The sequence below is a fragment of the Lipomyces tetrasporus genome (genome assembly GCF_029532465.1).
Source record: "Lipomyces tetrasporus strain NRRL Y-64009 chromosome Unknown POJ06scaffold_13, whole genome shotgun sequence".
Taxonomy (NCBI): domain Eukaryota; kingdom Fungi; phylum Ascomycota; class Lipomycetes; order Lipomycetales; family Lipomycetaceae; genus Lipomyces; species Lipomyces tetrasporus.
Window position 1 is genome coordinate 411,765 of NW_026611608.1, and position 23,649 is coordinate 435,413.

The 23,649-nt window shown below is 47.6% G+C and overlaps 10 protein-coding genes across 10 annotated transcripts; 5 read left to right on the forward strand and 5 right to left on the reverse strand.

Annotated features, from left to right (window-relative positions):
- Nucleotides 1–686: 686 nt before the first annotated feature.
- Nucleotides 687–1,513, reverse strand: POJ06DRAFT_271760 (PUA-like domain-containing protein; the record flags this gene model as incomplete). Its single annotated transcript, XM_056189520.1, has 6 exons — nucleotides 687–707; nucleotides 759–950; nucleotides 1,002–1,075; nucleotides 1,136–1,233; nucleotides 1,282–1,434; nucleotides 1,503–1,513. The coding sequence occupies 6 exons, from the start codon at nucleotides 1,511–1,513 to the stop codon at nucleotides 687–689; spliced, it is 549 nt and encodes a 182-aa protein (XP_056040186.1).
- Nucleotides 1,514–2,951: 1,438 nt separating this feature from the next.
- Nucleotides 2,952–5,997, forward strand: POJ06DRAFT_263282 (MCM2/3/5 family-domain-containing protein). Its single transcript, XM_056188850.1, has 2 exons — nucleotides 2,952–3,984; nucleotides 4,039–5,997. Exons 1-2 carry the CDS (start codon nucleotides 3,035–3,037, stop codon nucleotides 5,864–5,866), a joined length of 2,778 nt encoding a protein of 925 aa, XP_056040187.1. The 5' UTR covers nucleotides 2,952–3,034; the 3' UTR covers nucleotides 5,867–5,997.
- A 686-nt stretch (nucleotides 5,998–6,683) lies between these two features.
- POJ06DRAFT_43498 (pyridoxal phosphate-dependent transferase) lies at nucleotides 6,684–8,331 on the forward strand. The gene is made up of 2 exons (XM_056191023.1): nucleotides 6,684–7,197; nucleotides 7,293–8,331. The coding sequence occupies exons 1-2, from the start codon at nucleotides 6,889–6,891 to the stop codon at nucleotides 8,226–8,228; spliced, it is 1,245 nt and encodes a 414-aa protein (XP_056040188.1). The 5' UTR covers nucleotides 6,684–6,888; the 3' UTR covers nucleotides 8,229–8,331.
- Nucleotides 8,332–8,613: 282 nt separating this feature from the next.
- Nucleotides 8,614–10,365, reverse strand: POJ06DRAFT_263285 (glycosyl transferase family, a/b domain-containing protein). Its single transcript, XM_056188851.1, has 2 exons — nucleotides 9,922–10,365; nucleotides 8,614–9,862 (listed from the first exon to the last, which is right to left on the reverse strand). The coding sequence occupies exons 1-2, from the start codon at nucleotides 10,261–10,263 to the stop codon at nucleotides 9,113–9,115; spliced, it is 1,092 nt and encodes a 363-aa protein (XP_056040189.1). The 5' UTR covers nucleotides 10,264–10,365; the 3' UTR covers nucleotides 8,614–9,112.
- A 742-nt stretch (nucleotides 10,366–11,107) lies between these two features.
- POJ06DRAFT_271764 (uncharacterized protein) lies at nucleotides 11,108–11,869 on the forward strand (the record flags this gene model as incomplete). Its single annotated transcript, XM_056189521.1, has 1 exon — nucleotides 11,108–11,869. The coding sequence occupies one exon, from the start codon at nucleotides 11,108–11,110 to the stop codon at nucleotides 11,867–11,869; it is 762 nt and encodes a 253-aa protein (XP_056040190.1).
- Nucleotides 11,870–12,158: 289 nt separating this feature from the next.
- On the forward strand, nucleotides 12,159–13,194 carry POJ06DRAFT_271765 (chalcone-flavanone isomerase-domain-containing protein; the record flags this gene model as incomplete). The annotated part of the gene is made up of 2 exons (XM_056189522.1): nucleotides 12,159–12,600; nucleotides 12,656–13,194. The coding sequence occupies 2 exons, from the start codon at nucleotides 12,159–12,161 to the stop codon at nucleotides 13,192–13,194; spliced, it is 981 nt and encodes a 326-aa protein (XP_056040191.1).
- A 29-nt stretch (nucleotides 13,195–13,223) lies between these two features.
- On the reverse strand, nucleotides 13,224–14,190 carry POJ06DRAFT_263289 (thioredoxin-like protein). Its single transcript, XM_056188852.1, has 5 exons — nucleotides 13,856–14,190; nucleotides 13,788–13,796; nucleotides 13,648–13,721; nucleotides 13,489–13,578; nucleotides 13,224–13,434 (listed from the first exon to the last, which is right to left on the reverse strand). The coding sequence occupies exons 1-5, from the start codon at nucleotides 13,924–13,926 to the stop codon at nucleotides 13,358–13,360; spliced, it is 321 nt and encodes a 106-aa protein (XP_056040192.1). The 5' UTR covers nucleotides 13,927–14,190; the 3' UTR covers nucleotides 13,224–13,357.
- A 227-nt stretch (nucleotides 14,191–14,417) lies between these two features.
- On the reverse strand, nucleotides 14,418–19,499 carry POJ06DRAFT_263292 (glucanotransferase domain of glycogen debranching enzyme-domain-containing protein). The gene is made up of 5 exons (XM_056188853.1): nucleotides 19,286–19,499; nucleotides 18,995–19,218; nucleotides 16,913–18,936; nucleotides 15,018–16,863; nucleotides 14,418–14,963 (listed from the first exon to the last, which is right to left on the reverse strand). Exons 2-5 carry the CDS (start codon nucleotides 19,210–19,212, stop codon nucleotides 14,606–14,608), a joined length of 4,446 nt encoding a protein of 1,481 aa, XP_056040193.1. The 5' UTR covers nucleotides 19,213–19,218; nucleotides 19,286–19,499; the 3' UTR covers nucleotides 14,418–14,605.
- A 157-nt stretch (nucleotides 19,500–19,656) lies between these two features.
- On the forward strand, nucleotides 19,657–21,351 carry POJ06DRAFT_263297 (cyclophilin-like domain-containing protein). Its single transcript, XM_056188854.1, has 4 exons — nucleotides 19,657–19,900; nucleotides 19,956–20,667; nucleotides 20,721–20,872; nucleotides 20,927–21,351. The coding sequence occupies exons 1-4, from the start codon at nucleotides 19,698–19,700 to the stop codon at nucleotides 21,279–21,281; spliced, it is 1,422 nt and encodes a 473-aa protein (XP_056040194.1). The 5' UTR covers nucleotides 19,657–19,697; the 3' UTR covers nucleotides 21,282–21,351.
- Nucleotides 21,352–23,554, reverse strand: POJ06DRAFT_263302 (uncharacterized protein). Its single transcript, XM_056188855.1, has 2 exons — nucleotides 23,251–23,554; nucleotides 21,352–23,190 (listed from the first exon to the last, which is right to left on the reverse strand). Exons 1-2 carry the CDS (start codon nucleotides 23,393–23,395, stop codon nucleotides 21,632–21,634), a joined length of 1,704 nt encoding a protein of 567 aa, XP_056040195.1. The 5' UTR covers nucleotides 23,396–23,554; the 3' UTR covers nucleotides 21,352–21,631.
- Nucleotides 23,555–23,649: the final 95 nt, after the last annotated feature.

The window sequence follows — 23,649 nt, forward strand, 5'->3', positions numbered from 1 at the left end:
ATCTATCGCCCATGCAGAAACTCCCAGCTGAGGGGATCGACTGACCGCATTCGTCGAAAACTAAAGCTTACTACTCCAGAGGCCTCGACTTACTGCTCGGCTTTGTCCGCAAATCGCATAAGCCACCAACCATTCATTACCTAGGAGATGGCGCGTTGACTGCGCACTAGCACTGCCAGAGATGATGGTCGATACCTCATACTGGCATGGACTCTTGAAATCTTAATGAATTAACTCGCCGACTCCTGCGGGCACACAATCTATCTGGACACTCAACCCGTGCGATGCTATACTCCTACTCGCGGTCATGTGTCCCAGCGGGGCAGAGTCGTGGCCCCAATAAGCTCTGTAGGACATCGGATGTGTTTGGTTATTGTGAACTGCAAATTGGTAATAGTAAGTAATCACAGATCAATAGCTCCCCTTATTCGATGACACAACACGGAACACACCCATTCGGTGTCGCAATGTCCGATCGCAATCGCTCGGGATCGTCGATTGATGTCGGCAAAGCGTCCGCGAATATGTAGTTTTAGTCGTGGATTTGCATTAATTGTACATTTCTTCTCCACCTTACTTTCACGATGACAAATATTTGTATGTACAGTTTGGAACAAACACTAGCAAGTCCTCACCTCGTTAGGTTTCTACTAATACAATAAAAGGACACATCCACATCGCTCCGGTCATTCTAACTCCAGTGACCACTACACAAAATGATGTCAGCCTAACCTTTTGTAACAGCACGATGCACTTACCAATCCGTCTCCTAGATACGTGCCCACTTCAATGCCCATCCCCTTGTTGACCTTCTTGATCTCGTCTGTATCCATAGTCAGTTTCCCAACTGCCAGTGCTGTCTCTTTGCCTTCCGCAAAGATCGCGACAACTGTTCCCGCTGGAAAATTCTCATCCGGTAGTGCTGCGCCCTTCGATGTCAGGCCCGGGCACTGGAGCCTGTAAGTTACATAGTCTATGTCATCCACGTATATTAAACTTACCATAATATTTGCACCAGACAATATGAACTTAATAGCACCCCGATCCACCTTGACCGATGGAAAATATTCAGGAACTGATGCCAGTTAGTATTATCCCTGGCCTGACCCAAATGGCGGCCCGATATCATTCGTACATTTGTGAACTAGCCTCAAGCTGGGAACGAATGGATCATCAAACTGTTGGTAGAAGAGCACCTCGTTGTCCATCGCATATAACGACAGTCTATCCGTGCTGCTTTCGTTAGCCCCACTGCATTGAGCTTAACGATGCACAACACACCATTTAATAACCACCAATTGTCCCTTCTTGGGAATAATCTCATCAATAACATGATCTAACTTAGGAAACTGCTCGATTAATTTCGACTTTAATCCCCGCTGCACGGACGACTTCACATTTGTCCGAGAATGAATGTCGTCCTTGGAATTGAATCTGTCTGAAGTTAGCCGATCTGCATCAGCTCGTAGATCAGTCAGTCAGTTGGAAGCTGTAGTACTTACTTCTTAAACATTATGGCGTGTTCTGAAATTCCATTTATTTCTATGGATGTCGAATGATCGTCGGGAAACGTCAGATCGCAACAGCGCTGGGGTGAAAACTTGGACGTGGGGTTTGGGCTTAGCTTGATTTCCGTTGCGCTCGGGGTGACTTCTATACATCGCCAGCAATACTCTCAAACTTATTGCAAGCTCTCCCCTCACATTAAAGCAGCTGCGTCTATTTCAACCCCAATTCGATCCTACATTTCTGCTTTGTTGGTATCAAGTGTTTCGAGTAATGATATTCCGAAAGACAATATATCTACAAGAATATTGGCGTGCTATCAAACAATCACCACAGGCGACAGTTGTATTTCTATCGGTAGCAGCCCAATAGCGTACGCAGACAAGGGTGCTGATGAAAGTTTGTCTAGAAATATCACTATTGACCATCGATTACCTCCGCATTGACCATAAATATTGAAGAACTGCCAAAACTGTTTTGAGCGTGTTGTCGAGTTTGACGGCGTCATCAAAAATATCGAGCTCAACTGTCCACTCATCGTTCGCTGCACCGAAACTTTTATTCGCAAGCTGCGAAATTTGGGATTAGGGCTATCTCACAGGTGGAAGAAGGCCACGGGCAATGAAGGCTGCATGAATCCTCGATACAGTCGGAATCGTGCACTGATCGCTCACAATAGCGCAGAGCCTTGGGGTCGAACGAGAATGTCACACTCCTCGCCCGCTCACTTGCGCTGGTACAATCACAGAGAATGTTTGTCTGTACGACTGGAGATCAGAGAGAGCAAGTCGAGACCCCAACGTTGGTGTTCTGAATCTGAGCAGGTGTATGCAGAAGCTGTAACGAGAGTTCTATACAAGTACTGAGGGAAAATGCTGGAAGAGATATATGAAAGATTGTTCCAATCCTCTCTGCTTTCCGATAACATATCCGATGATATACTTTAAATATTTTCAAATTTCAATCGAATTTTGCAATCAGTTAACTGTCTACCTATATACATGTAATAGAACAAGACTCATTTTGGAGAACCATACACAATCTGTAGGCTTCTAAATGTCTGTTAAAGCTAATCCGAACGACGTGAATGTGCTGCAATATATCTATATATATATATATCGCTTTTGCCAGTGTTGTGATAATGTTAACGGAATTGGCAAGTGGCCATTGCAGCTTGTTTTTGGCGTGGAATTTATGTCTTACAAAGTTATTAGAACTACAACTAAGACTTGGATACTTCAGACCGATTTTGTCTGCTACGTACAACGCAACTACGAGACATATTACACGAAGGGGCGATCGACGCTCTGCACAAATTGGGAAGTTTAATTGAACGCGCGAAGCGACGCGTCACGACGCGACTTTAATTAAAGTTTCGACGCGACGCGTCCTCATCAATCAAGGGGCTAACGCTGCGGCCACACTCATCAGAATCGCTCTCACATCTTCACACCCAGCGCCCACATTCCACTCTATCTCGCCGTTTCGGTCTGTGGAAATATAGCCACGAATAATACAAAGTCGAAAGATGGCATCAGAAGTCGATCATCTCGCTGTGCTGGCGTCCGATCCATTCGCACCCGCAACACCCCGTTCTCGGGGCCGGCCCTACACTCCATCAACCGGCATCCGTAGTGACCCCACCGGACCGGCCTCGCAAGCCGGTGACGAAGACGAAGGCATGGAAACAGACCATACCGAGCTCGAGGACCGTCCTAGAAAGCTAGACCGAGCAATTCCCAAAGTCGTCGACAAGACCGGAGAGGAGGTGGGTGAGACATTTGGCGAGTTTCTAGAGAGTTTTATCGACCCAGCGTCTGAGATTGCGAATGGCGACGCAGAACAGGGGGAACGGTATTACATCAGGTTGATTAGAGAGTTGAGGATTGAGGACAAGAGCACGCTCTATGTCGATTTTGCTCATCTGGCCAGTGTGCATGGCGGTGTCCTCGCGCAGGCGATCACGGAGCAGTACTATCGATTCCAGCCTTTCCTTCTGCGTGCTCTGCACAAGCTGGTCGCCAAATACGAACCTACCATGGTCTTCTCGGGACACGGATCTAATGTGTCCCTTTCGCAGGGCAACAGAAATACCTCATCCAGCACAGCCTCAAAGAATAAATCAAAAGAGAAACTCTTCCAAATCGCGTTTTTCAATCTACCTCTTGTCCAGCGCATTCGTGACCTCCGAACTGACCGCGTTGGGTGCCTTATTTCAATCTCGGGTACCGTCACCCGTACCTCGGAAGTCAGACCGGAACTGTACAAGGGCAGTTTCACCTGCGATGAGTGCCATGCTGTCGTCGACAATGTTGAACAGATGTTTAAATACACGGAGCCCACCATATGTCCTAACGACACCTGCCAGAATCGATCTTCCTGGAGTTTAAACATTCCGAATAGCTCGTTTGCGGATTGGCAGAAGGTTAGGATCCAAGAGAACTCAAGCGAGATTCCTACTGGTTCGATGCCAAGAACGTGAGTGTTTCAACAAACTCTTGTCCCAGATTCTGGTTGTACTAATTAGAGTAGATTGGATGTCATCCTCAGAGGCGAAATCGTCGAGCGCGCAAAGGCCGGAGACAAGATTGTGATTACGGGTACACTCATCGTCATTCCCGATGTCACTCAACTTGGCCTTCCCGGCGTCAAACCAGAGGCGACCCGAGAAGGACGCAACGCCCCTCGCAGCGCGGAAGGACTCACTTCAGGCGTTTCCGGCCTCAAAGCGCTTGGTGTTCGGGATCTCACATATCGTCTCGCATTTCTTGCCTGCATGGTGACTGCTGCGGATGCTAAGGATTCCGGCAAGGCTGACGTTCGTGGCGACCCTGATCAGGGTGATGAAGAGCAGGAAGAGTTCCTGAATAATTTGACTCAGGATGAAGTCGACGACCTCAAGACCATGGTCCACTCTGATCGTGTCTATCTCAACCTGGTCGACTCTATCGCCCCATCGATTTGGGGCCACGAGATTATCAAAAAGGGAATTTTGCTTCAGCTCATGGGCGGCGTGCACAAGGTTACTCCAGAGGGCATTCATTTGCGTGGTGATATCAACATTTGTATCGTAGGAGATCCGTCAACTTCCAAGTCTCAATTCCTCAAGTATGTGTGCAGCATCCTTCCGCGAACAGTGTACACTTCTGGCAAGGCCTCTTCTGCAGCTGGTCTGACTGCCGCTGTCGTCAAGGACGAAGAGACCGGCGAATTTACAATCGAGGCCGGAGCACTCATGTTAGCTGACAACGGTATATGCGCTATCGATGAATTCGATAAGATGGATATATCCGACCAGGTCGCCATTCACGAAGCTATGGAACAGCAAACCATCTCCATAGCCAAGGCCGGCATTCACGCCACGCTCAACGCACGAACGTCCATCCTCGCTGCCGCCAACCCGGTCGGCGGAAGGTACAACCGCAAGGTATCATTACGGGCAAACATCAACATGTCAGCGCCTATCATGTCTCGTTTTGATTTATTCTTCGTTGTTTTAGACGACTGCAATGAACGCGTCGATGCTCAGCTTGCGTCGTACATAATTGATGTGCACATGAAACGGGACGAAGCTATCCAGCCGCCATTCTCAACCGAGCAACTGCAGAGATATATCCGCTACGCGCGCACATTCAAGCCGAAGATGACACGTGAGGCACGGGAGTACATGATTGAGAGGTACAAAGAACTGCGTGCGGATGACGCACAAGGTCTCGGTCGCAATTCGTACAGAATCACTGTGCGTCAGCTTGAGAGCATGATTCGTCTGTCGGAGGCGATTGCGCGGGCCAATTGCGTGGATGAGATTACGCCTGCATTTGTTAGAGAGGCGTATAACCTGCTGCGGCAGTCGATTATCCACGTCGAAAAGGACGATGTCGAGGTCGACGATGACAATGAGGATGAGGATGAGGATGACGATACGCCAAAGGATGGAGGCATGCCTGACGTTGAAATGGCCGCTGCAATCAATCTCGAGAAGCAGCGGCAACTGGACCGAGAGACAGCCACAAGACCTCACGGTGAGAAACAAAAGATCAGCTACGATAGGTACATCTCTATTGTGAATATTCTTGTCCGACGGGTGAGTCTGGCCGAGTCAGAGGGCCGGGAGGGTGTCACACTCGAGGAGCTCACGCAATGGTACCTCGAGCAGCGCGAGGACGACATCCAGACCGAGGAGGAGTTTGCATCTGAGCGGGAACTTGTTCGCAAGGTGGTCAAGAAGATGGAGAAGAACAGTATCTTGATGAGTTTGAGGGGTGAGGGATTCCCTGATGAGAATGGACAAGCAATGGAGCAAACATTGTATGTTGTACATCCCAACTGTGCGATTGACGAGCAGGGTTTGGACGCGTGATATTAGCCGGTTTCGTACGAATTTGAGACAATATTTGCTGGGTTAAATGGAGTTTACTGTGATTGTCATTGTAGATTTATTTGCAATTGGTTTATTATGTATAACACGTAAAAATGCATGGTGAATGTCAATGCTCAAAGCCGCCTCACTCGGATTAAACAAGTGCAAGTACCTTGAATCCACAGTTTTCATAATTGCATCGTTAACCACCTGTACGAAAATTGGCATGCACAACCCGAATAGGATCTCGCATCTACCAAAAGTCGAGTACCCTGTTGAAGATACTTTATTTAGTTATGACGATGCATCATAATCACCATGGGCCCTGCCCCTAACCCCATGAGGGTAATAGTTCCTGGTGCGAGTTTATTAACTAAAATACAGTGCGAAGACTACTTTTTTGGTGTCAGATTTGCGAACACATCACAATTCTATTTATGTAAGAGTGGTCGGTTTCTGGTTTGTGTGCGCGTGATTCGAAGATCTCGGAGGTCCGTCTACATGGTGACGATTAGCCTGTCATCAGGCGCAGCCGAGGCAATAATGATGCTGAGCCGGAATTGCTGTTCGTGGCCTCGGAATGAACCGGACGGACAGCGCGGGGCTAGCTAGTATGTCACACGGGCGTAAGTCGTGTTTGCCCCAATTTTGCATTGTTACCAGAACGGATTCCATAACAGCGGAGAATGCGTTTCAATATTTCCGAATAGTATTTGCAATATTCAGCAATCTGCCAATGTTAGTTAGCCGGTTGATTTGAACGATCGAAAACCGAATGGGGTGGTGTTACTATGTATGGCCTTGAGGCAAGCGCAGGCCCGGCCCATTAAGCCTATTCTTATTATTGCTCACACGTCGCTCACAACAACGCCGCCCCCTCCCGCTTCTCCGCAAGCAATTGTCCCGACACTCCCATCGACCGTTCGCCGACCCACTGGTCCTTCTTCTTCAACCTCCCTTCCAGCCTTCTGCTCCTCCGCCTCACTTGTTGTTTATTCCGGCGCTTCCACAAATCCTCCACCATGTCCCCGTCGGCACTCTCGTCGTCCGTCTTCAATGTCAGTGTGGCCCCGCCGGACGCCCTCTTTGGCGTGCTCGCTGCCTACAAGGCTGATCCTTCGCCCCAAAAGGTCGACGTCTCTGTCGGGGCCTATCGCGACAACTCTGGGAAGCCGTGGGTTCTGCCTATAGTTAAGAAGGTCGACCTCATCCTTAAGGACGATCCAACGCTCGATCACGAATACCTCCCAATTACTGGCCTGCCTGATTTCACCAGTTCGTCGGCAAAATTAATTATCGGCGCTGATGCCGATGTCATCAAGAACGACCTGGTATGTTACTGCTCGCTGATCCCCCCCCCCCCCCCCCCCCCCCCCCCCGGATGACCGCTCTGCTTCCAGTAAATTTTGCTAATCACCAGTCGCAGGTCGCGTCGGTTCAGACAATCTCCGGCACCGGTGCCAACCATCTGGGTGCGCTCTTTCTCTCGAGGCACCCTCCTACCACATCATCCGGCCCCACAACTGTCTACCTTTCCAGCCCCACCTGGCCGAACCACAAGCAGATCTTCGCCAATGTCGGGATCGTCGTGAAGGAATATCCTTACTTCGATCCAAAGACCCTCGGCCTCGACATCAATGGTTTTCTCGGTGCGCTCGAGTCAGCTGAGCCTGGTTCTATCATCCTTCTTCATGCCTGCGCCCACAACCCAACCGGCGTCGATCCAACCCAAGATCAGTGGAAGCAGATCGCGGATGTGATCGTTCGCAAAAATCTCTTCCCGTTCTTCGATTGCGCTTATCAGGGTTTCGCTTCTGGTGATCTGGATCGCGACGCATGGGCCGTCAGGTACTTCCTTTCTAAGGGCATTGAACTTCTAGTCTGCCAGTCTTTCGCAAAGAACTTTGGTCTATACGGCGAGCGTGCCGGCGCTCTGCACGTTGTCTCTTCTGCCAAGGAAGTCTCGATAGCCGTCAAGTCCCAGCTCGCCGTTCTTCAACGCTCCGAGATTTCCAATCCACCGGCATACGGAGCTCGTATTGTGGCCAAAGTCCTCAATGACCCAGCATTGTTCAAGGAATGGACTGAGGATTTGAAGACGATGGCCGGCCGCATCCATGAAATGCGAAAGGCTTTGTACGATAAGCTAGCTGAACTGGGAACGCCTGGCACGTGGAACCACATCATCGACCAGATAGGCATGTTCTCTTTCACTGGTCTCACACCTGCGCAGGTCGCCAAGATCACAAAGGAGTATCATGTCTATCTGACTAGCAACGGACGAATTTCCATGGCCGGTCTGAACTCAAACAATATCGAGTACTTTGCCAGGGCCGTCGATAGTGTCGTACGGACAGCTTAGATATCTGAAAATTGAATGCAGACAAATTATGGTGTATCTTGGGTTTGGTAGATGTATACAGATTGTCTGTGATAGCGGGATTGCTCATTATATTGCAACTACACAGACTAGATTAATGTCAGTCTCTTTTGTCTACACCTGACAACAAGAGTTTGCCGTATGATACGACCGTAAGACTTATTGCGTAACGCGAAGGACAATGTTTATCATAACAGTCTCATAGAGCCTTGGTGCTGCGCCACATTGAGCCGCACTTCGCAGCCACTGTGCCGCATCCAATCACTGGCGCGTCTTGCCCAGCAAAACCCTACATATTGATAGAGTTTAGGGTTTACTATGACGTTTCTCCAACTGCGTTAGCCACTAACTCGTTGGCAGGGGCGACTATAAATTGCCGCGGCCCCCTTGCACCCAGATTTTTCTGCATCCTTATGCTAGGGCATTACGCATATCAGTGAGGATTCGTCCGAGATTGTGTATTTGCTGGTTGAAAACTTTAACCTTGACCGCTCCTACGTGTCTTCGGATGCGTAGGGAATTTTTGGAAAATTCCTTGCTTTTGCCTGGCCTGGTTGGAGTGGGTGGAAGTGCCTCATGGGCAATGTTCGTGTTGGTGGCGAGTGTATGTAGCTGGTCCAGAATAAAAATGTTTCCACCACATCCAAATTCTAGTACCAAACATGTTATAATTCATATTTTAATGGTTCGTGCTGAATGGTCTCTAACATAAGCTCGACAAGATCGCGCCGCAGGTTCTTCGGTTATGCTTTCTGTTGCGTATATTTTGATCTTACCCTATTACCGATCTGGCTACGCATGTTCACCACAAAATATGCTAGAGTAGATACAATAATACATATACACATGCCTAACTACTCTATGACTTACTGTGTGGATGCCTCTATGCTACTCTTCGCCTTTGTCGTCGCGTTCACAAAGTCCTGCAATGCCTTCTTAGCACCTCCGCTGGCAATACTCTCTCGCGCGAGCTGGACACCGTGCTTCCATGAATCGGTTTTGCCACTAACAACAGCCAGCGCGGCTGCGTTCATCAAGACGTAGTCCAAAATCGGGTGACGTTCCTCCAACTCATTATTCACCAACTTCTTAACCATCTCCGAGTTCTCATGTGGCGTACCCGATGCCACCGTGTCCAGTTCATGTCGTTGTAGGCCAAAATGCTCAGGCTCAATCGTTCCCTCCACAACCTCGTCCGAACCAGGATAGACCCTCCACGTCCGCGTCGGTCCGGCGGGCGAAATCTCGTCAAGTCCCTCTTCACCCCAAACAATCATACATGAACTAGTTCGTCCCGCTTTCTTGTCCAGTAAAATAATCGTCTTTGCGAATATCTGCCCCAACTCTGGCGCATTAACACCAATTACTCTGGCCGAAATCGGCGCGGGGTTTAGTAGTGGACCGAGTACATTGAAGATGGTCGGGAACCCAAGGCCCTTTCGGATCGGTCCGATTTTGCCCAAGATGGGATGATACACAGGGGCGAACAAGAAGCAGAATGGCGACTCCTTGAGGACCTGGGCGACCGTGAACGGCGTTACTGACTGTATTGATGCGCCGAGAGACATTAGAACGTCTGCTGCGCCGGACGAAGACGTCGATGCTCGGTTCCCGTGCTGGCTCGAGTTAGATACAACTCAACTAACCGAACAATAAATGAAAATGCCCCGAATACCTTGCAGATCCGTAACCCCATACCAGCAGTAACCAAACCAGCCGTAGTAGAAACATTGAACGTATTCTTTCCGTCACCGCCGGTACCAACCACGTCGATATAATCGTTGCCCGGCACATCAACCGTCAACGCAAATTCGCGCATAGCTTCCACAGCTGCCGCAATGATCTTCGGGTCCCGATCAAACCCATGAGTCCTTAACGCGGTAAGAAACGCCGCAGATTGCACCTGGGGCACGTCTGTCGTGAACATAATATGGAAACATAGTCGTAGGTCGGCCTCACTGAGAGTCGCCTTGGCCTCTGTCAGTGCCCGCAGGTATGGTGTAAGCGGGGAAACCATTTTCGGTCAAGTGCCGATTGCTTAATACAAAACAGAAAAGTAATTCTTGCCAAATCTTAAACTGCCAGTCGACCAGTTCAAGGAATTTTGTACGGATGGATCCCACGCTTAGACTATGACTATGTCTTCTTTATTGGGTGAGCCTGATTATTGGGTTAGGGCTATAAAATTGGAAGATTGCGGCAAATACCCACTATAGTCTTCTTGGCTGTCTGTCCAACAACATCGACCCAGATATTATATTAAGCTGGCATACTAATTGTGTTATACTGATTGTAAGTTAATTAGTTAAATAGTTAATACAGAAATCTCGAGCTGCTGAAATTTACTTTGATTTCGCGAACTTGTCACCTATGTTGGCCCTGCTGGGTGAGGTAGTCATGAAGGCCATAGTGTGTTGCGAGAACCACGATAATTGAAGTAAAGAGCGGCCACTACATATGAGAAAATGCGTCAAAGCAATTTTTTTCAAAAGCGTCCTTTGGAAGGAGTGATTACGCAAGTCCTGTGAGGAATGAGTCTTTATGTATGAATTGTGTAATATATTGGTATAATAGCGTGATAACTTGTACGATATATGATACTAGTATTATCTCTATTAAGAAATACCCATCATTTAGGGCTGTTACGAATATTAGTAATTGCGAATATTCGCTGCGAATAACTAACTATTCGCAAAAATTTGGGTTGCGAATAAAACTTGCGAACAACATTGCACTGTCTTGCATGTTAGTGAGGGTTAGGGGTTACAAAGACTGACTTCATCGTACTGCACTGTTACGAGATTTTTTCGAGAAAATGCAGGCGCTATTATCTAGCACAGTCGACTTAGCTGCACACCAGAATGACGTTCAGATTATTATTTCGGAGCATTCCGGATCTAGGCCGACCACCATTACGGCAGACTCCTCTGTCGAGCATATTGCGCAGTCTGCGGTCATATGCACATCTCGCCGACAATGTCTCCACAACTTCGCCGGGCCACGCGCCATTCGGGCGAAACACAGTGAAGCCACCAGATTCCCGGAAAACGTACCTAATCGACCGGTATGCGTACATTATCAGGAACCGGCCATTGATGGTGTTTGTCCAGCATAACAATTTATTGAAGAGCGATTCCCTACAGATTCGAAACCAATTGAGAAAGATCGGTGTTACATTCACGGTATTGCGGGTAAATTTGTTTAACGTGGCGTTGCGGAATAGCTCGCATCCAGATCCTGCGAGCTGGGAGGCACAGAAGATGTATAGACAGGTGAGTCATCCATTGAAGGACCTGTTGGCCGGCCCGACGGCTGTCATTTCGTTCGATGACGTCGATCCCCAGAAGCTGAAGAGTGCAGTTGAAGTTGTCGAGAAGAGCGGAGGAAGACTGATGCTTCTCGGTGCTTGGTTAGATGAGCGACTATTGGACAGAGAAGAAGTGGACGTGGTTAAGAATTTGGGCATACTGGACCATGTCCGAAGCGAGCTCTTGGGTGTCTTGGAAGTGCTGAGAGGTGCTGGATTGGCAAACACATTGAGCAGTGCATCGACGAGATTGTATTTGACACTCGAAGGTCGGAAAAAGCAGCTTTCTGGAGATGATGAAGGAGAGTCGGACTAGTACTAGTATTATACGGTGAAAGTAGACGGCTGCATCTAATTCTGTACATATAACGCGGAATAATATAGAAGGACTTTGTAGTTATAACCCACTGCATGTCGTTATTGACTACGTATTTATAAGATATGAGTGTTCAGGAGAAACTGTAGGAGAATTGTGGATATGGTGGAAGTAAGCTGAATCTCCTTCCAGCCTACACCAACATCTTAACTACCTCAGCACTCGCAGCACCAGACCACGACAGCCCGGCTTGTCCTAGCTGATAATTTGACCATTAGCATCACATATGATGGCTTCCAGCCGCTGGTTCTTGAACTTCTCGCGGTCCCTTCGATGGTATTGCCCAATTTACGGTCGCATTTCGAGGACTATTCACCCTGTTCAAGTCCAACCCGTCTCATACTCCAGCTCCAGAAGCAACTCATCATCCAGGACATTCCGCCAAAATTTCATCTCACCACGCTCGCAGTCGAATGTCTCTGTCTCTGCGATATTCTGCATAGTCGTGCCGATAATATACTACAAATGGGTGCTATCTCAAAGACGAATCGAACAAGAATCCGCAATTGCCGTTGACACTCAGTTCGCGGTTCTATTTCCCGACGAAGCATGGAAGCCTGAAACTTCAGTTGATCCGTTTATACGGACGGTCACCGTTGACGGAACCGAGTATTGGCTACTAGGCTTGGGTGTACGGACTGTCTCTTTCCTAAAATTACACGTCTATGCTGGTATGTACAGGAGCTGTCCAACCGCGCCAAGCTAACTATGGCTAATACTATATAGTTGGGATTTACGTAGCCAAAGACGATGTTCCAGAACTAATGAAAAAGGTTAAAAACATTTCCGGCGAGCTCGATGCTCGATCAGTCATTCTCGATAATAATTCCGGCATTGAGATCTTCGATGCTCTGCTGCATCAGCCCGTGCGGTTCGCTCTCCGGATCGTACCAGTTCGTAACACAGACTTTGCACATCTGCGCGACGGCTTTGTTCGGTCCGTCATGGCAAGTATCAAGTCTCATCATAGTATCGGCGACGACGTGGACGCTAGTGAGGGCACCAATCAACTACGATCACTGTTCTCTCGCAAGCTCTCAGTGCCAAAGAATGGTGAATTGATCATGGCCATGACTAAGTCCGGCGAGCTCAAGTGCATATATTCGCCAAAGAGGAAAGACGCAGAAGTTCTGGGCACCGTGACCGATAGAAATGTTGTTAATGCGCTGATGCTTCATTACCTTGCTGGTCCAAAAGCAGCCAGTGAGGAGGCGAGAATTGCATTTGCGGACTCAGTGGCTGACCTGTTGGAGGCAAAGCAATAGCCCATTGCAAGACACGAAATAGCGAAATGAAATATTTGTAAATAGATTATTAAATATATGCCATATCCCCATCTCCTCTACACAGTGTCCCTAGCAGTTATTCCAAATTGTACAGATAATTCCAATGCTTGACGGTAGCTGGGTCATAGACTTGGCTCCAACGCTATTCCTCCGGGAACGCCTCTTTGAGGAGAGCTTTCAACTGACCATTTCTCTTCAGAGTCTGAAGATCCGAGTTTCCTAGATTTGCATGAGCTCTGGACCATCATTTGAACACCGCAACCCCTAACATACCACCAACAAACTTTCCACCAATGAAGATAGCCGGCACAGTTCGCTGGGAAGTCAACTCATAGATAGCACTCTGGATAGCATCGCCAATATCTAAATATATCACCACGAGTTAGTCCTACACTCGCACAAATGGCAAGCTGATAACAACGTCATTCGTACCGATCTGGTCGAGCTCAAGGTCAGTATGCTCCACGTTCTCCTTGTCAAAGGTCTGCTTAGCTTGTCGACAGTACCTAGCGGCCAAGTTAGTAATTGTCCCAAGATGAACACCCTCTCATCAGAGGACTAATATGACGTACGGGCACCACCTACTCTGAGTTAGCATCCCACAATACTCAACTTGGACATATACTTCAAGGTAACATACGACTTGCTGAAGACCATGACGGGGTTCGCGCTCACGAGCTCCTTCACCTGGGACTGATACTTGGACGCCATTGCTTCAGCGGAATATTTTCTAGATATAGATGCAGTTGGAAAGGAACAAATCCTAGCAAAACGTTGAAAAGTAGTTGCCGACAGCTTGAATATGTCGTCGAATGAATTGCTTCAGATGCGTATGAAGCGAGGGTAGATAATATATATATGTTTGAAATGTGTATGACGAACTATCGAACCCCAAATCGCCGTAAATTGATCGCCGATTGCAGCTACTGGGTTAGGGTCGAGCTGATTAGTAACATCCCAGCCGATCCAACAACCAAATTCACGGCGCGAACGTTCGACTGCCCGTGGTCATACGGCGATAACTCGATCTTGATGTAATATATAATCAGATGGCAATTGCCCGGTTAAGGTGATGAGTCTTAACATTTGCCACTCTGAAACAGAGACGATTTCCAATCGCCTAGCCCTCTGGATCGTCTAAATTATGAATTACATTTTCTGGTCCGCGGTTCTGAGATCGTTCTACTACCTACGTACTGAATGCTCCCATATTTCCATTTTATTTTTGTAATCTAAATAAAGCAAATTTCGGCATTTTCAAATGTGCAAAACTGACATGTACAATTGGCAAACAAGTGTACTTGACCTAGACAACATGTCTATTGGCGGTAATATCTAATCAAATCCTACCAAATATTCTCATGCACGCTCTATATTCTTCCACGGCGCTTCACCCATCAATTTCAACATGAAAAGCAAGCTGGACGTCTTTGTATACATCAAGCAGAGTAGCTGCACTCCAAGCCTGAGTGGGCGATGAATCATTACACATTTCGCCATTTTTGTTCGTCAGCTCTGCAAGACCAGCCCAGGGACTCTCTTCGATCCAATCTTTATGGCCCTGAAGACGAAGATGAATCTGTTGCAACGTTTCAAGCCGCTCACTGCCAGTCGTCTTGCGAAGAAGATCAAAGTACAAAAACGCACGGAGAAAATATCCGGTACACCACGTCCACTCCGGACCTTGGTGATAGTTACGGCCCTTCGCCGTCTTGAAGTCCGTCGAATCTTCTGAGTTGACGTAGTACCTAAATATGTCAATACTCATGAAACTATTTCTTAATAAGAAATTGTATATTCACGGTCTGTAGTTAAGATCAGAGGGGTCCAGCGTACGCATACCGATTGGTCCTCGAATTGTTGTATCCGCAATAGCAATTGCAGCAAGAGCCTTCTCAGGCTCAAACAGTTCTGGAGCAACCGTCATCGCCACCGCAAAGTTTGGCCGCAACTCATAATCTTCATATTCTTTTCCGGACCTGAACAAATCTTTGTAAATTCCTCTCCTGTTCACGCATTCCTTATTAATGACGAACTGGTCATCACTAGAAGGATTCAATGGCACGTAGTAGCAACGCTCAAAGTTAGCCTGAATAAGGGCTTCCCAATCCTTAAGCTTGACAGTCTTGGTGCCACCTGCCGTCGTGACGGAGTCGTACGGGTAAATTCCTTGCTCATGGAGCCCATTAACCCATCTCAACGCGCTCTTGACCATACCAGATATCTCAATCGCAGCACCATCACGTGGAGTACCCGGATAACCCTTGTTGCCTGCACGCTCAGATTCTCCCATTTTATCCATCCAAGTCCCACAGTTCCACTGATTACCCCCAAATATGAGACCCGTCTCCCAGTCCACATCAACATCGATATTGAAGCCTTCTTCCTTCATTTGCATATCTAACTGAACACCGGCGTTATGCTCGCGGAAGTGGAGACCTTCAGCGTGACGTTGGAAGATTTCCTGAATAATGTCGAGTAGTGCCGTTGAGTAGCTATATGCGATTGGACCATCATACTCAACATACGTATCATCTAAGGGAAATCGCCGCTTAACATTTTCATGCAAAATTGCTTCTCCTTCAGGGACAAGCGTCACATAATCTTGGATATTTTGCAAAAACCACCATACCGAATCTCGAGAGTTATATCGCGGATTGCGACCCGCATCCAACAAATTGGGAATCATTCCATGCTTCAGCGTAGATGCGAATGCGAGTATATGCTCCTTGGCCTCGTCGTAACGGCCAGGGACGATCAACAACCCACGTAATGAAATGAATACATCTCGACCCCAGCAGCGCATGTAATCGCGGCTGAAGTGAGGAAGTCCGGCTGCCATACATGGAACCTGCTTCACTGGATACAACGATGTGCTGTTGACAACACCGACCATCTGAACTGAGCACAAAAGCAGACTCTGAAGGAAGTGATGCGAACTTGCAAAATCAGCGTGAAGGAGCTCAATTGCACGAGCGCGACATGCCTCGTACGCTGTTTGCAAAACAATCGCAAAGTATCGCGGAAGAAGGAATGGTGGCACCTTTCTAATTGCGCTAAACCGTGATTCAAACCATTCAACGAGCGGCTTGATATTCGGAAATTTGTCAGCATACTTGTCAAGCCGATATCGCACATAATCAAGTGCCCATTGGCCTTGACGCAAATGCTCGCATAGAGGATGTGCAAGGTCGTTGGCGGCAATAATTGTCTTGAGTGGGGACATGAATCCTTGAAGACCGGCATACACTAGTGGACCAAAGTTAGGAACGACGTATACGCCGTCATGACCGTCAGAGCAATCACGTTCCTCGCCATCGCATCGATATAACACCGTGTTAAGATCAATCAAATCTAGATTTTTGACCACATCCACAGCACCAGACACGACAAAATCGTCAACACTTTCTTCCGCGCTTGGAATCCAAGTACGAATCAGCGCAATAGATCCGGGAGGGAAATGATCAGGTAAAGTAATTTCTGTGTGACTCTGAGTCGCATCGTAGGTGACTGTTGGTGGCTCTAGATCAACAACTTCCACGGGAATACCAGTTAAAGTTCTGTCGGAGTGCTTATATTCGGCATGTTTCACTAAGCCGGACGATAGAACCGATCTGGCGAACGTTCCTTGGAGAATCACTGGCCCCACTGATCCGGTTAGAACTTGCTAAAACCAAACAAGGGCCCGGAAACCTACATCTTTGGCCAGTGTAGCCTTCGCTAAATTTTGTATGAGCAATCAGGAACCATCCCTTTCCTCTGCGTTGGTTCACTCTGTGGACAGTCACGAAATTGCCTTCATGGTGAACGTGCATCTCTTCCGCTCCATTCTTTCCAGTATATTCGTGCACGTCATTCAGTATCTTCTTGATCTCGCCAATACCGTTATCAAATGTGTATGTTCTCTTTTCGTTAACGATATCCAGCAGATGGGGGTAACATTCGTCATATCCCAGGACCGATCCTGTCGCGCAAGCACACATTGCCACCAATGCCGCATTCGGGAGGGTATCCTCGACTGTCCTCTTCTGCGCCGGTGTCTCGTTGTCGTGCGTACAATCCATAAACAGAGCATGGACCTGAGATGATCGCACAAACAGATCTGTTGACAATCGAGACTCAGTCAAACTACCAACAGGATATCCGCCATGACGGTGGACTAGTCGCGAAAGTTCAGATACCGACCACGCCTGCATAGCTTCTCGGATAAGACTGTTGATCCCCAGACGCTCGACAAAGAGTTTGTCCATATCCTCAGATCCTGTGAATAGTTCGGCCACAACATACAGATCTGAGCGAACTTTGCGCGCACAATCTAATAGATACTCGCCCACATGCAGTGGAGTAGAGTGACAGTTATCAATTCGAAAAGCGTGGAAATATTTCGCGCAGATCTCTGTATATTTTCTCATATGGTCCCACAGATATGGGGAGTCTTCCGGTGACCTTCCATATCTTAGTTTGACGCAATCACCCCAAGATATGACTTCACGACGTAGATAGGCTTTTGAGTTCGAGCTTGCAAAATCGACCATAGGATTTCCGTTCCAAATCCATCCATTATTCGCCAACCCGATGGTCTCGCCCTTAACTTGGATCCGAGTGAAATATGTGTCAGCAAGTGGCGACTTCGCACTGATCTCGCCAGCCTTTGGACCATGATCATCTAGACGAATATACTTGATGCGATTAAATAACTGCTCTAAGATCTCTTCGGCATCGTTATCGTATTCTCTATACAGCGGTAAATTAATCTCATCGATAATCTTGACCGTTTCAGACCTAACCTGCTCCTCATCCGCGTCCTTGGGAAGGATTGATTTCAAAATTCCTGCAAAGGCCAAGTCGTCAAGAGTCTTTCTAAAGCGCTCACCTAGTCGATTAAACCGTCGAGCAGCACGGTCCTTGACAAAGGTGCACAAATCATCGAACGATAGATTATCTGGCGCGGGTGTTTCCCGTGTGTCTGGGCTATAAAACGCGTCCACTACCTTCGGGGTCACCGTCTTCACATCGATAACGTAAAACTCCCACAACCTAAGCGCCCCAAGCACATGAATTTTGACACCATCCATTATCTGCAGCAAGTCATCGACGGATTTCAGATTAGTGGGCAAGCCAAGCGATCGAAGCGATCTCGAAAACGCCAGCAGAGCATCGTCAAGCTCATAAGCGGCCTGCAAGTGAGGAGCAGTCTTTACGCTGTATCCTACTTCGGGGTGGTCTCTCAGCCACGTTGAGTTATTAGCCGTATGATTCCACACAACATCTGTCATGGACAGTAGGTGATGCTTGTCCTGCATACAATCAACCAATTTGATAAGATCCTCCTCGCCGTTTTTGAAAATCTCTGGATCGAACGCGAGTTGGTTATAGATTGAGTATGGCGAGTTGCTTTCTCCTCGATACTGCAACGGCGTGAAATGAACCATGTTGTATCCTTTGCTCTTGATTTTTCCTAGTTTCTCATCCCAAGTATCTAGTGGGCCGAGCCATTTCGACACTACGGACTGAATAATCAAAGCATCCAATGGCAAACGCACATTATCAAACGCAAACCTTGGAGCGACAGTAAAATGGTAACGAGCAGAGACAGATTTGGTCGTCGACAACGGCGCGAGAAACGTGTTGACTGGCAAATATGTCAGGTAGAAGGCAAAGGCACCAGGTTTCGAAATCGTAATATCGATGTGGCAGGAGGCGTGAAATCCAGGGCAAATTCTGCCGCATCAAACATCAGCAATCAACTTCTGCATTAGACTATACCGAAATGACTGACTTGTGTGGATAGAACGTTTCTCGTTCAAACTCAGTATTGTCGCCAGGTGGAACATTGCACCACAACGTGCCGTCCCGAGAAACTAAAGATATCGACGAAACTTCGAAGCGAAGAATATAGGGCTCATAGGGAGACGGGAGAGAAATGAATGTCCCCGAGCCGACAGGGATCGGTGCCCCAACATCAGACAGAGGAAGGACATACGTCTGGAGAGCCATTGGTTACTGTGAGAATAATGTCAATTATCGTGCTAAATCTGAAATTATAGAGCAAGCCGCCTTCAGTAAGTACCTTATAGGCACGCCCCCTCGTATTGAAGGATCGACAAGAAAACTAAAACGATTTCCGCAAAGAAAAGACCAAAATCGACACTCAAAAATTATATATATAACAGTCTATAGATATAGTTCTATAAAAGCTTCTTATCTATTGTTATTCGCGGATCTGCAACTGCGGACGTCAGGTGGTATAGAACGGTGATGTGTTCGAGCGGCCCCTCTTGGCTTGCGCCCATCATCATGCCATAGCTACTTCGAGGACGGCCGGGGTTATCCGCCTCGACCCAACATTAGCGTGCGGCTCAGATGGCAGCTCGAACCTTAGCTTGCCACACGTGACCATGAAAATGGGGATTGGTTTGAGTTTCTTCGATAGTGCTCGCGATTGCAGCAAACTATAGGTGAACACTAAGCCATCTGAGAAGATGGGTAAAAATACTGATAAGCTATTTATAACACATTCGGAATGGAGCGGGCCAGATAGACACAGCAGTGCAGGTGGTATCTCTGCTCGTAAGACAGATCACTCTGCCCATGCACGACGCCTACCATTCACGTACTGTGCACTGAGTCTACAGCCTTTCGAAACTGCGGTTTGTGATGAACATGGCAATATTTTCGACAAGAAGTACGTACAAGTGAAATTTCTCGGTAGGACTAGGAGGACTAAGCGAACCACACAGGCAAATTGAGACATGGCTAGAAAGGCGCAACACGAATCCAGTAACTGGGGAGAACATAACTATGGGCGATTTAATATCACTAAATTTTCAAAAAGATGAAGAGGGACATTATGTCGATCCTGTTACGTTTAAGCCACTAACAACGAGTACGCATATTGTCGCCATTAAGACATCCGGCAACGTATTTTCGTGGGAAACAGTGGACCAGCTCAACATCAAAGCCAAAAATTGGCAGGATATCGTTACCGGAGAAAAGTTTTCAAGAAAGGAGATTATCACGTTGCAAGATCCAATGCGCGTGACAACAGATTCGGCGATAGCCAAATCCTCAGAAGGGAGAGTTACAGCTGAGACGGCACCTTTAAAACGTCCAGCTCCAGATTCCGCCACCAAGTCATCTTCGACAAAGAAAGCAGCACTGCCGTTCAATGCATCTGTGAGCACTGACGGCCGCGCAGCGATGTCGTTAACCTCCACAGCAGCAACTCCATATACCAAATCAGAGCGCCAGGTCCTGACAGACGAGGAATATTTACTCAAACCCAGGCGTGTGAAGGAGATGGGATATGTGCAAATTGGAACGAATCTCGGAAACTTGAATGTCGAGTTGAATACTGAATATGCTCCTCACTCAGTGTACAATTTCTTGAAGCTAGCAGAGAAGGGCTACTATAAGGATGTCAAGTTTCACCGAAATATCAAGCATTTCATGGTAAGCAGCGTCAGTCATTGGTTGTATGGGCAGACTTATCCATGGTGATATAGATTCAAGGTGGCGATCCAACAGGAACTGGCAGAGGTGGCCAGAGTTACTGGGGCAAGCCTTTCGAAGACGAGTTTAATTCGCCTCTTTCGCATGATGCAAGGGGTGTGCTGTCAATGGCTAACAAGGGTAAGAATACCAACACCTCACAATTGTACGTCCATGCTGTTTTTGTTCGGGCCACACTACGCGACTAATATCACTTCAGTTTTATACTCTATAGGCCGAAACCACAATTAGATAGAAAACATACAATTTTTGGCAAAGTTGTCGGCGGTATTGACGTGCTCGACAAGATGGAAAATGTACCAACAAATCCCGACGACCAGCCACTAAAGGATATTATCATAAACGATATCCTAATCATCATAGATCCTTTTAAAGAATACATGGACAAAATTAGAGCAAGTCGGGATCAAGTTTCGAAGGATAGCAGCACAGAGACTAAGACAACATTGAGGGCCAAAGAATTGGATGAAAAGATGACATGGTCCGGGAAACTGCTTAATGCGAAATCAGGAGCGGCATCAACGAAAAGGCGTGAAGTTGGAAGATACTTGTAAATACAACTTGGCAAAAGGACGACTATGTTAGGGTTACTGGGGTGGCTTGCCCGTCAAATATAATTTTATACTCTCAAATTATTCACATAGTCCAATCTATCATACTGAAAATAAAATAAAATAACTTAAAATAAAATACATTTTCCAGCCTACCCATGTTGATGACTTTTAAGGAACCATCAATGCACATACCCCGGTGTCTTTTTGTCGCAATCCAAAATTATTGAGCACAATAAAACAAAACAAAGAATATGACAAATACCCGCCCCACTCACTCCATTGGTAGAATACCAAAATTTGAAACGGAAATAGAGATTTTACAAAGTTCACAAGCGGACTTCAATGAATCATCACAAGAAGGTCGCGAACGCAGAAAGGATAGAAAGAATTGAAGCCTGGACAACATCCTCGTGGATACCGACACCCCAGCGCTTCTCTTTCCCGTCGACTCGGATCTCAATGAAAGTTGACGCACGTACGTTCGAACCCTGTCCAATAGCGTGTTCCTTGTAGTCCCAGACCTCGACTTTGACGCCGAAACCGTTCGAGAGTGCGTCAGTGAAACTGGAGATAGGGCCGTTTCCAATTCCGGAGAGCTTGATCTCGCGACCGTCAACCTCCACTGAGCCAACGAATCTGCGAGCCTGCTCGTCCACTCGGACAATATCGTATTCCTTAAGAAGAAAACCGTTCGATATGTACTCTTTTCGGAACAAGGCTTCGATCTCGGAGGCCTTAAGCTCGCGGCCCACAACTTCGGCTTCGCGCTGGACAATCTTGGAGAATGCAATCTGGAGACCACGGGGCAGATCCAAGCCGAGCTGAGTGAGAATAATCCATGCCGCACCGCCCTTTCCACTCTGAGAGTTGACACGAATTACTGCTTCGTAAGTACGGCCAATATCCTTAGGGTCGAGCGGCAAGTATGGAAGCTGCCATTTGATTTCGTCGGAGGTAGAGATTTCGCCACTATCAATTGCAGCCTTGACCAGTTCCTTGCGGTCGTTAAAGCCTTTCTTGATGGCATCCTGGTGAGATCCTGAGAAAGCCGAAACGACAAGCTGACCACCGTACGGCGTGCGCTCAGGTACGGGAATCTTGTTGCACTGCTCGACGACCTTGATGACGGACATGATATCAGAGAAGTCGACGTTAGGGCTAACACCCTGCGTATAGAGATTTAGAGCGAGAGTTACCAAGTCGACGTTACCGGTTCTCTCGCCGCTACCAAATAAGCATCCTTCCACTCGGTCCGCGCCAGCCAACTGCGCAAGCTCCGCAGCGGCAACAGCACACCCTCGGTCGTTATGAGGGTGGAGGGACACGCAAATCTTATTCCGCTCGCTAACGTTCGTGCAGAAATACTCAATCTGGTCGGCGTACACGTTAGGAGTGGCCATCTCGACAGTCGCAGGCAGGTTGAAGATGATCTTATTGTCCTCGGTAGGTCCCCAGGCAGCCTTGACTGCCTCGCAAATCCGAATAACAAACTCTGGAGAAGTGTCTGAGAACGTCTCCGGTGAGAACTCGTACTGCCACTCGGTGCCCGCAGTTGACGGGTCATCCTTGGTGAGAGATCGCACAAGCTTAGTGCAGCGTACAGCGAGTTCCACACTTTCATCCTCGCTCATGTTGAAAACAATCCTCCGGAAACACTCGGAAGTAGCGAGGTATAAGTGGACGATAGCCTTCTTGGCACCCTTGAGGGACTCAATCGTTCGACGGATCAATTCTTCTCGGCAAGGCGACAAAACTTGGATCCACACGTCATCTGGTGCCTTCGCGACAACGCTGCGAGTGAAGTCAAAGTCGATCTGCGATGCTGAAGGGAATGCAACCTCGATTTCTTTGTAACCAATCTCTATCAGCTTCGCGAAGAACAATTCCTTTTCCGCGACCGACATTGGATCTGATTACAACGCCACTTAGCATAACAGCGCCATACTTGCACAAATAGCACATTACGTACCAGGAAGAGACTGATTTCCATCCCGCAAATCAGTAGCTAACCATCTCGGCGCCTTGTCGAGAGACTTCGAGGGCCATTGCCGGTTGGGCAAGTTCATGGAAGGAAACTTCCTGTACTTAGTTGAGGGATCTTTGAGCATAGGCATTTTGAGCGACGGAGGCTACTGCACAGAAACTGAGAGAGGCGCACAAACGAGGATATTGTAAATAAGGGATATACTCTGGCCAAGAGGCGAGAAATGCTTTATAGTAAAACGTGCCGGAGTGAGTCACTAAATCAATTAGAATTGCAAAGTTTGTTCGAGGAGAGATGCGGCGACTATTTTAATATGGTTCTAGAGGTACAGGCAGAATAGTTCTAAAGTGTGGAGTTTGACGCGTGAGTTAATGAATCGTCCTG